This window comes from Strix aluco, chromosome 5 (genome assembly GCF_031877795.1).
Source record: "Strix aluco isolate bStrAlu1 chromosome 5, bStrAlu1.hap1, whole genome shotgun sequence".
Lineage (NCBI taxonomy): Eukaryota > Metazoa > Chordata > Aves > Strigiformes > Strigidae > Strix > Strix aluco.
This window is the reverse complement of record NC_133935.1, coordinates 14,827,881-14,839,745: the sequence shown is the minus strand read 5'-3', so window position 1 is coordinate 14,839,745 and position 11,865 is coordinate 14,827,881. Positions and strand designations below refer to the sequence as shown.

Here is an 11,865-nt window from a genome sequence, read left to right as displayed (position 1 = left end):
ATAGCTCTTAGAAGAGGAATTCATATGTAACTTTGCCTCTTCTGAGACTCAGCAGGCTGAAACAACCTGGTATAGGAACACCTCTGTTTTGATGTGAACTGCCTCCCCCTTCATATTAGGAAAAAAAAATAAAAGACTGTCAAGGAAGGAATGGAAATACCAGTGCTTTGATTTTGCTGACGATACTTCAATCTTGTCTTTTCAGATACTGAATATAACTCTGAGTAGGCCTGGGGTAGCACTTCGGCAAGGCCCCGTAAGCATTGTTTTTGCTGTCCGAGATAGATACGGTTTTCTAAACAGGTCCGAAGTCAGCGAGCAGCTAAGAAACTTGTCTGTGGTGGAATTCAGCTTCTACCTGGGGTTTCCGGTGCAGCAAATTGCTGAACGTGAGTACTTGCTGTTTGCCAAGACTGCAAAATACTACTTATAGTAATTTTTCCTCTCTACAATTTTAAAGTAATTTTGTGCATAAGTGATAATGCACCATCAAGAACCTGACTCATGTCATGAATTCTGCAGAGCAAATACATGCCTCTCTCTGCTCACATGCTGCATATCAGTGTTACAGCAACTTGTTGCTTTTGCCATCGTCCTTTCCTTCTGCACTGGGTGAGTTGTGTTTAACCTGACTTCATTTTCCCTGGTCTTAGTCTAGATTAAAAGAAAAGAAGTCACTTTGACCAATATTGCTGTGAAGTGTAATCCAAGGTGTGAGTCTGTGGATATGTCTACAGGGGCCTTGGCTGCTTCTCAGCAGGGTTTACTACCTTGGGCTTTCTGTTGAACTTAACTATGCACTTTTTCCAGACTGTTGCATCCTAAACCTAGATTAATGGGAACTGCCTGGTAGCAGAGTTTGCTTGACCCCCAGCCTTGACAATTTATGTTTGGTTAGATTTTTCAGATTACCTCAGTCTCCTAAATAAGAAAAGTTTCTAAACTCAACACATCCTTGTAAGCTAATGGATTGTTCATGACAGAAACCTCTCATGAATATTAAGCAAGATCATGAGAAAACAGTACTTGCCTTTCCTGGTGTGGTGGTTTAGTCCCTGCCGGGGTCTGAGACCACGCGGCTGCTGCCCCTCCCCCACAAAGGGAGTGAAATACAAAGCCCCGGGGCTGAGATAAGGAGAGGTTTAATACAACAGTGCAACAGCAACACAACAAACAACAACAATAACAGTAATAACAATGAACAGAGTAAGATATGTACCGATACAGCAGTGAGAGCAGAGAGATGGCATAACACACGCGTTCACTGATTCTCCCGCGCTTGGGCACCAGGAGGTGACGTCAGCATGGTATTGAATAACCCGGGTAGAGCTTCCCCCCACTGCTGGGGAAACTTAACCCTATCCTGGCTGAACCAGGACATGCTCTTACTTCATATTGATTTTGGCGATATTAATTTATACACTGGAATTAGGAAGATTTGTCTCTTCATCTAATCCTGTTTCTAGAGGGAGATTTACTTAATGTTCAGTGTAATTTGTCTAATGTGCAACTTTGTATGTAGAGTGTACCCAGATCCAGCAGAAACAGTGGGTATAATAAAAGAGAGCACTGTAGTGGAGTGCTGTAAATCCCTCTGTAATTAAAAATACTAAATTAGTCAGTGTTAGCGTAGTCAGGAGACATTGCTATCTGAAAATCAGGGATATATGGCAAGAGTTTTCAGTGCAGGACGGGGAAACTGGGTCTGTGTTCATCTGTGTGCCTGTGGTATGTGTCTAGGGGAGGGATGGTTTATAATATCTTTTGCCAGGAATACAGCTTGGGTGGCAAAGAGGAATCGTTGGGAGTTATCCCAGGGTTGTCCTTGCATGTTCACGAGGTGATGGAGGAACCAATTCTCCTGCCAACTCCCACACTGTCTCACTCTGTTTTCACCACCACCACCACCACCCCCCCCCACCCCCCCCCCCGAGTCCTGTGTGCACTTGGTGGACAGTTGCAAGGCTGGATTTTACACTTCTACAAAAATGTCTCTAAAAATACTTTATTGCTCTGAAGAAGGCTGGCACCAGTGATTGGTTGATTTATTCCCCCTCACCTCCATATGTCTGTCTGTATGTCTGTCCGTCTTGTCTTTCCCAGTGTTAACACAGATGAATCACTGCCTGAAATTTTCAGATGGGCCTTTTTTCAGGATTTGGTGAATCTCCTTGTAAATAATCAGGGGAAGGATCAGTTTATAGCAATGTAAGATTCACTACCTCTGAGTACTGTCCATCTGCCTGTCCTATATCCAGCTTATGACCAGTGCTGCCTGCAGTGCCTGACACTTCATTTGCTTTCTCTCTCCTCGGAGAGAACAGGAGGAAAGGTGGGGCTTATGCTCTAAGCAGAAGTCGCTATTTGGAATTGAGTAACAAGACTTTGTTGTGTATTAAGATTAAAAATAAATTAATCTTGTTTATCTGAACAGAACCAGGATATGAAATAAAGCTTTAGTTGCAGTTTGCATTTAAGTTTGACTTGATTCTTTTAGTGTAACATCTGGCCGCTGTGGTTTCTTCAACAGCTGGATAATATCATCCAAGAGAAAGAAAAGTGTATGTCATGGCAATGACCTACTGTTGAGGCCATCCAACAGCTTCCCCATTTTAAGACCCTTGTTTTGGTTTTTCACAATTTTACAAAACAAACTCTCTGGGCAAAAATTTTCCATCCCAGTTACCTGCCTCAGAATGTATGAATTTTTTGATGCATGTTAAATATAACAAATTTACAAAGAAACGAGGAAGCAAGCCCCCACCTTAACAACCCAATACAATTTGCATGGTATATATGTAGGAGGCACCACTTCTGCTGTCTACAAGAACATCAGCCCAAATGTGGCCAGGTTTTAAGCCTTAAAAAAAACCAGTTGCCACCACATCCTCAGCAGACAAAACAGATCTCTGAAGGATTTGGACCTAAGAGTTTCAATTAGACATTTAAAATTAGTGGAAGCTTTTCACGTTAATATCTCTGTGCCTCAGTTCCCTGCCCATGACATATGGATAATACAGTGTCTTACTTTATGAGGACATTGTGAAAATACATTCCCTTATGTTTGTGAAACATTCAGTTACTCTGATGATGCATACTGTAGGAAAGCCCATGAGTAAATTACTAATTTTGTCTGCCGAGCAGAGTGTGGCAGGTACCTAGTAAACAAGGCTTGGGGCCACACCTCGAAGAGCGCGGAGAAGATGAAATAGTGACTAGTTGCTTGCTAGGTGAGCACCGTGTGTCCCGCTGTACTGGGTGAGGCCAAGGTCCTGTAGAAAAATAGCTGTGATTATGTGATTAACAGCTCTGCCACAGTAGACAGGCAAGAAAGAGGGCTGGAGGAAGGTTGCATAGGCAGTCATAAAGCTGAGGTTCCCTAAGCCTTGTGTTCTTAATTTGCAGCTTTAAACAGTCTTGCTTTCACCTTTTTCTGTTTTCTGTGTAGTTGTCTATTATGCGGAGTGGGCATGAGGAATAATAAACAGCCGTTGCTCCTGGAAGAAGAAACAGGGTAACGCGTGGTGCCATCGTCGTCAGAGAGGAAAATTCTTGGTGAAGCCTTGAATCCAGGTATTGCATTTAGAAGCATGTGTGACCCTTGAGATAGAGGGAAGTCAGGGATGGAGAAAAAAAGCAAACCAGCCGAGGTGCCTGTTTTTCCCTTATGGCAACTGTTTGGTTTATGCTGGTTTTCTATAATAATGCTGCGTACCGTTAAGCAGCAATGCCACAAACCAACAGACTTGCAAGTTATTTCAAAGAAGAACAAGATCATCCCATTGGTTTTTGCTGTGGGTCTTGTGGGAAGGCTTTTCCTGATTTTACTCTGGTTGCTCCCTCTCCCGGGTCCTGCCCTGTGGAAATCCTAAGCAGTACATGCATGAGACTGTCATCTCTAAGCTTGGGAAAATGATCCAGCCCAGACTGACAGGCAGAATCACCCCCAAATCCCTCTGCTTTTGTTCACTTCCTTATATTTTGGTTTTCTACCTACATGTGTTTCCTCAGGTAGAAGGAAGTCGTGCTGCCCGCAGCCCGTTACTAGTTCAGAGTTGTATGTGGGCAGTAGCATGGGAGGAGGCGGCTCTGGTTGAATGTTTGAAGTAGAAATTGTGATCATGCCACCAATGAGCAAGCTACTGGATGGCTGGGATGCATGCTTCAGCAGAAGTTTGCCCCTGTCACAGTACTATCAGCTGTTTCTTCTGCAGTAACTTAGTATGGGAGTAAGGGTTACGGTTCAGCAGGGGAACACACTGAGCTGTACAAGTTGAGGAAACTTGCTCATTCTCTGCCTACATCATGAGTCAAACCAAGATGCGCATTTTCTTCAAATCCCTAAACCCTAAAGCCCGTGCACAAGAGCCTCTTCTTGATGTGGTTTTCCTAATTGATGTTTGGCTGTTTCACAGTTGCTTTTCCCCCTGGAGTTTCTCTTAAAAATGCCCTATATTTCTTTTTAATTTTGACTGTGCATGGCAAGTTTATATTTCAGAAAAGAAATTCAAGCATCATTTTTTGTAAAGCTAGGATGCCATTAGGGTACTTTGGGGAGGGAACTGCTTATTATTTGTGGTGTCCCCTGAGAAGCTGATAACTGAAGTCCTACCAATATTTCTTCTTCTTCTGCATGTGAATTTTCAGAAAGGTTTGTCAAGACAGACATTGGTCTGCCAGCACTGACTGGTTATTACAGTTGTTCAAGCATTAGGCAATTGTGTTTTAGCAAGCAACGATAGTTTCTCTCTCTCTTTTTTGTTTCGTTTTCTTTTAATAGCAAATGCCTTTCACATTCCCTGCTACTTGACTCCTCCAAAAGTAGGCATGCCTTTTAACTGGCAGCTCTCGGTATGTAACTCTGAGCTGAGATCTGTCAGCCATGTCAAAACCCTGTAGAAGAAGCTGGGGTAGCGCAGGTGGTCCTGCTTCAGCCGAGGGCCCTACGAGGGAGGAATGAGGGGACTGTCATCCCTTGGTCCTGCTTCATGCAGTGTGTGCCTGCACACAGGGGCAACCATTGGTGTGGGCATCTTTGGTCACCTCCAGGCTGCACCTACGCTTAGTGTGGATCACCACCAGTGTCCTGTCTCCCATAACCCTAGCGAGGGAAACACGGAGTTGCTCTGGAGCAGGGATTTTGGAGGAAAGGGGCTGTTACCATGGGAGGTGCTCATCTCCTCTGAAAGACGGCATTGAGCCACTCAAGCCAAGGGCTCAGACGTGGCCCGCCTAGGAGTCCACTGCGATGCATCAGTCTGTTGCCCCAACGTCTGGTTTCACACCCAAACTGCTGGGTGTTGGCTTTGTCGTGGAGTGCTGCTTTTTAAATAACCCTTACTGAGGGGTGGAAAGTGTCTAACCCGTGAAGTGCCTGCATCCTCCCTCCTGCTCTCCTCCACAGAGCTCCTGAGGTGCCACAGCTTGAAGATATCCTGGGTGGCAGAAGGGGAGGTAGCGAAGATGACGTCCCCCTCTGAAGATCTGGTATGTGTTAGGACATGGGATGCGTTACTCCATTTCTGACCTCTGAAAATGACCTCATTTTCATTTCTGACCTCATGAAAACGTACTGTCTGCCCCTTTGCCTGCCAGCCAGCCCCGTTCTGAGTTAGACAGAGCACCTAAGACAGGGTAGATGGGATCACCTTTCTTTCAAAAAAAGAATACAAGGCAGTACCAGTGCTTGTTTTAATTTATTCCTGCCCCTTGGTGTAATTATAACCTCTGGGTTTCAGTGTAAAGGTGGAAGGGGATGTGATTGAATGAACTTTTTTTTCAAATTTCATTAATACGTGACTTATATGAAAAACAACCACCCTCACACAGGAATGCAGGCAGTATTTGCAAGCTGCCTGTGGATTTATGAAGCGTTTGGAAACACGCTGTACATTATTTCCTGAGACCTGTTTCTCTACACAGCAATGGTGTTTGCTTATTCTGGGACAATGATGAGACATGAAGGTATTAAAAGCAAAATTTAAAAAAGGATAGAAAATGTTTATTTCAAAAGCTAATAAGGGCCCCATTTCTTAACAGAAACAAAATTACAAACCTTTCAGTACCTAGTTGGGACTTTGAGAGATCTGCCTAGAGAAAACTATTTATCATATACTTCTATATACTTCTTTTTAAAATTTTCCCCTCTTTTCTGTGAAGGCTATTTACACCAGAGTAATATCTTTACTTTTGGAGTTCATCTGCTTCTGCTGTTCCTTCTCCAGCTGAAGTCACAATACTCAGTCTGTGACATCATCGTTGGCGACGGTGACGACATGCTGTTACTAAGAGGAGTTTTCACTCCAGGTGGAGACCTCGGAGCAGCAGCAGCCAAACTCTGTCGAGAGCAGAGAGCATATTTGACTGTTCATATTTCGGGTCTTGAAGAAAGAAGTGAAGGAAAAATGCCAAAAAATCCAAGAGAGAAAAAGCGGAATACCTGTGCAGGTCTTCTGCGATTGCGCAAATTTGCAGGTGGGCATGGGTGTTAGAGACTTTACTTTCCACGGATTTCCTTTTCAAATCGGTTAACAGCAGACCAAATACTTAACTGGTAGAAAATTACTTACTTTTAAAAAAGGAAGAGTGGGAGAGAGGGGTTTAATTTAGATTCAAGTATGACTCGGATACCTGAACTGTGTCCACAAGTTTTATGGGGGTTTTTTGCTTTTGTTTTCTACACAAACCCCCTTGCAGAAGACAAGGGAAGATGACTAATGCCCTGATCCTGCTAACGCTTACACATGTGGTTAGCTTTCAATGCATGAGTTGTCCTGCTGAAGTCAGTTAAGACAATTCATGTGCTTAAACTCAGACACAGGCCCACGTGCCTGTAGCATGAGGGTCTAGCCAGCTGCCCTAGGGAAACAGTCAGATAATGAATTTATAGAATATTTTTGAATGCAGACACTGTCTTGACCTGGAAAAGCTGAAATCCTCCAGGAAAAGCAAGCTGGCCTTACCCCTTTCCCCTTTGCTTTTATCTGCCTGATTCATCTCTTGGGTCACAGGCTTGCAGTTACTGGTTAGAAGGTGAGGCATGTCTGCGAGTGTTTGAGGGACTGTGGCTTAAGAGGTGACACAGTGAGATCGTTAAAGAGCACGGGAAAAACAGAGTGGTAAAATGGTCTATATCCCCATTGACCATATCATAGTGATACAAGTGAAAAATATATGTACATGTAAAGTCTAGTTACTAGTGACAGGTTCACTGTTGAAACGGTATGTCCTGGTGGCCCACAAGCATGGATCGAGTAGCCATCTCATTTACTCTGAAGGCCGCCCCAAAGAGTAAAGGCAGCATGGAAACCCCTCAGATGCACTTGTAGCATTATTTCCATGCTTCAGTCTCATGGCTGCATTAAGGACTCCAGGAGGACCTTGAGCAGAAAAAGGCATTGCTGTTTCCCCAAGCTAACTTCCCTGCTGGTGTGAGAGGAGTAGCACCTCCAGCTGGCTAAGTGCACTCAGAGATGTGTTTTCCAAAAGACCCTGAGCATCCTCTGCAGCCTCATCCCTCAGTGACCGATGAGCAGCCTCTGCTACAAGTGTTTTCTCTCACTTTCAGCATCCTGGGCAACCCAGGCATCTGCTTGGTTGGGGTCCAGGTTCCCTGTGAGATGAGGCTGAGTGTTACTCCTGCTTTCCCCTGGCTCCCCGCTACAGCCATGCTGAAGCATTTCTGAAGTGTAACAGATCAGGAGGGCATATATTTTTTAGGCAAGCCTTGTAGCATAACTGTACTGGCAGCCTGAAGAGAGTGGCTGTTTACCTACATATGCGATTTGGGATGTCTTAGGATTTGTTTGTTTGTTTTTTTATCAGGGCTGCACACGCTGTGTTGCTGTTGTGGCAATCTATATGATTTATGTCTTGCACAGTCTGACAAGTTTATTGTAGCTTGCATGTGCTGAGCTGCACGCTGCGGTTGCTGCACTGCTCGTGGTTAGTACCAGGACAGCCCGTGGTGCTGGTGCTGGGTTGTGAGCAAGTGCCAGGACCCAGAGGGTGCCACGCATGGGAGGGCCACTCAAGTGAGGTCCCTGCGTTGTCTTTGGGAGGTGGAGAGGACATGAGAACACTTGCTTGGGCTTTATCTTTTAAAACTTCTCCAGGAATAGCATGTTCTTTGGAGCAGGCAGAGCAGAAAGCATGAGGGGGCAGAGAAGAAAGTGGGAGGGTCAATTCTGGGATCTATGGGTGCTGCCAGGATCCAGTTTCATATTTCTGTCTCTGCAGAGCATGAAGTAAGTTATGACTTCATTTGAACAGCTTGGAGTCTCTACCACTGAGCCTTTAAAAGACTCCACGCTCCTGGTGGAGGGCAAAATGGCAAGGAGCTGGGTGCCAGCCTCGGGCCATTCCACGCAAAATGTGGCAAGGTGTCTGCTGGGATTTTCCTGCAGAGAAGGAAGGTGGCAAGAGAGGCCCGGCCTGACACAGGAGGTTTCTTGGCAGAGCTGTGAGTGGGAGTTTTAAGAGGACTTTTCCCAGGTGAAACAGCCCGTTTCCAATCCCTCTGTGGCTTATGGCCCCTTCGTCTTTCCAAGACCCCAGGAGTGAGGATGCTCCCGAGGAACATCCCCACTGTCTCTGGGGGATGCTCAGAGGGCATTGCTGTCACAGGGATCGCCCCATTACTGCAGGCTTGTGTCTTCATAGATGTCGTGGCAAGCTACTGTTGGCCTGTGTAATCAAAAGGCTGAAGTTGCAAATCATATTACAGGCTGTAATGAGGAACTTGATCGCTGTAACAAACCATCCAACTTTTATTCACATTTATTGCTATTTCTGCTATTGCCATGGAGCAAAGATCCATTTTGAAAAAAAGAACATGCCACCAGCATGATTTGATAGTGTCCTCAGGAAATCTAGGGTTGTGTTTTTCTCACATTAACTGCGCAGGCAAATTTACAATAAAAATGACTTTGCTGCAGAAGCCTTCTTTTCCCATCACCAAGCTGTCAATCAGCCTGTAATTTCTTGGTATCAGACTATGCGGAAGAGCTGGCCAAGTTATTCTCCTTACAACGTGTGCCCCTAAAACCTCCAGTGTGAGAAAATAATTTTGGATGGAAGGAAGAAGATTTCCTACTTCCTTTTTTAGGGAAATAAAAATATTTATCCTGCAATGAGATATAAGCTTTGAGGAGGGTGGAAGCAGCAGCAGAGGAGTCCAGAGTCCTCCCTTTAGCCCCAAGACAGCCTGCTTCCTCCACCCTCTCCATTTTTGGGGTACCAGAGTGGGTCAGTGTTTGTCCCCTGTTCCTGTCCCCCTGCTGAGGCTGCCAGCAGTGTTGCAGGGACAGCAAGGGGCTATCTTGATTTTTACAGCAGCACTGAGAAAGTTGCAGCTACTGCCCTTCACATCCGTGACTTTAATTTGGGCTGCCTGCGTCTTCTGGTGTTACCTTTAGAGGAACGTGCGAGAAGAACCTCTCTCCTTGTTCTGCGTCAATTGTTTTTTCCCCTTTTTATTTTGTATGAAGAGATATTGCTCAAGCACACTGTGGAATGAAAGCCATAAAGCTATAAATTACACCTCGGCTAGGTCCACAATATGTTACCAATTACATCTGCTTTATTATTCGCGTCCAGGGGGAAAACATACATCAAACCAACCCTACTCTCCAGGCAGGTTCAGTACTGTACTAGAAGGAACACCATGACTCTTCTTAATCAGTGGAAAAACAAAACACGGTTTCGGCTCACTCACATATGATGTTTGTGTCTGGGATGACAAGTTGAGTAATACTGCTGTGGTTCTCCGAGCTTGCTGCGTGCCACATGCTACGGCATTTGTGGCAACATCATCTCCCCGTGGAAAGGAGAGAGGAAAGAAAGCACTTAGCACTGGGGAGGGGGTCTGAGGACCCAGCTGCAGGGACCTTGGAAATTGCTGCCAAGGAGGTTGGTGGGCGGGAGTTAATACGAATGGCAGCAGGCAGCACCAGAAATCACATTAAAGCCAGGGGTCACGTTTGCAAAGGAGAGCACACTGCGGTTTGCAGGGCTTCGTTGCTAGAGCGGGGTTAGTGGGGTTTTGTGTTGTGTGTTCCAGCAGGGGTGAGGGTTTCCCCACATGTCCTGATAGGGGTTTTCTTCTGCGTCTGCCCTGTCTGCATAAATTGGTCACTGTGGCAGGGGTGACGGTGGGGGTGTCACCCCTGCCACGGTGGGGGTGTTGAAGCGTACTTCTGTGTAGCTACGTACGGTGTTTTTTTGCTCGCCACAGTGCCCCTCTCCTGAGCAGTTCCTGGGCTTTGGGCTGCTGGGAATTAACTGGAAAACAGGTGTTGGGTGTGTTTAGATGTGTTTGCTTGACCATGCTACGGAGCTTTGGAAGTGTAGAATAACATTCATATTTTTCTATATGGGTGTATGCAATTATGCATGCCTGTGTGTATGTGTACATACGAGCTCCAGAAAATTTTCTGAAGAGCAACATAGACTAGGGGAGTGTGGGTTTCTTTTAGGAAAGGGAGGCGAGTGTTAGACACTCTCAGATCTCCACATGAAGAAGTCATCCATGTGCACTGCGGAGTTTGTTGTGGTTTTGTCACTGAAGCATTCATTCAGCTTTTGACTTTTTAAAGTTGAGAACAAGTCAAGGTTACGTTTGTGCTTAATAATTCAGCAATGGTGCCAGCTCAGCATATTGTCTTTTTCTTCCCTAGTCATTCTGGTTTATTAAAAAGAAACACTGACGACAGATAGAAGGGTGAAGGAGGCTGTGCCTTTCTGCTTTAACTCCCGCCATGCACTGACTCCTTCCCCAGGAATCCCCACAGATTTGTGCCGTTTGCGATACCTTTGCCCCAACGGTACCATCCATACCCTGGCCAGGGAAGAATGTCAGCAAGTCAGAACTTAGATGTCCGCTTCTCTGTGGACCATGTCTTTTCTTCTGAATAGGAGTATTTTCTGTTTCAGTGGAATATTCCTGAGAATCCTTTAATAAGTCTGTCTCAGTGATACTTTCTTTTCACTTTGGTTATGAGGTTGTGGGTTTCTTTGTTTGTTTGGTGGTTGTTTTTTTTAAAAATAAAGATGTAGAAGATCATTAACTCTTCTAGAACCAAAGAAGCTTGCAGTAAAATAGGTTTTTGTCTTTTCTTGAAAAGTATAGTTATATCAGGACCTAGTTCTACCACATGCTAACATGTATGTTGCTTCATTAACGATGCCGTTCATTCCTGGGGGATCTGCTTTCCAGTGAAGGTATTGTCACTGTGAATAAGAACAGATGAACACAGTTTTATAAATCTGGGAGAACTGAGAGCACACAGTGATGCTCACGTTGTGTAACTTCCATGTCCAGTGTCCCTGAGCACAGACCAGCATTGTGCACAATTCCCACACATAGACTTGGCAAGAAACCTGAAACATCATCTGCTGCTTCTGTCCTGGCTCCTCAACTTCGTCCATGCACCTCCATTTTGTCACGGTGTATCATCTTCTGGTCCCATCCTGGCTCTCTGCAGGCCAGAAGCTATATAGAGGTTTTATGGGAATAAACAGAGGGCTTAAGTCAGATCCACCAAACTGTTTAATGTAGGATGAGCCTGAGGATTTGAGATTTGACTTCCATAGGCAGAATACTTCTCAGTATTTGACGTGAATTCTTCCTGAGAGCTAGAAATATTCCTGGAGACAGTGGGAATAGGAGTCTCTTTAGGCAGAGGAGGTAAAAATAACATTTACATTCCTGTTATTAAAAATGAGAAGAGGGAGAGCAAGAGAGCAGGAATCTTGATTGTTGTTAGTATAGTTCAATCAGGGGTAATGATTTATTTTAGAGCATAACATTTGTGTTGAATACATATTTCTGGAAGAACTTGATTTCTGTGTGTGTGCATGTGCTGT

At 44.9% G+C, this 11,865-nt stretch overlaps 1 protein-coding gene across 1 annotated transcript in view; it reads left to right on the top strand.

Annotated features, from left to right (window-relative positions):
* Nucleotides 1-274: 274 nt before the first annotated feature.
* LOC141924138 (homeodomain-interacting protein kinase 2-like) overlaps nucleotides 275-11,865 on the top strand; it is a 55,143-nt gene continuing 43,552 nt past the window's right edge. Inside the window, 4 exon segments of the mRNA XM_074826060.1 lie at nucleotides 275-389; nucleotides 3,449-3,573; nucleotides 5,405-5,487; nucleotides 6,225-6,474. Of these exon segments, the coding sequence (XP_074682161.1) occupies nucleotides 5,464-5,487; nucleotides 6,225-6,474 (274 nt within the window). The 5' untranslated portion in view covers nucleotides 275-389; nucleotides 3,449-3,573; nucleotides 5,405-5,463.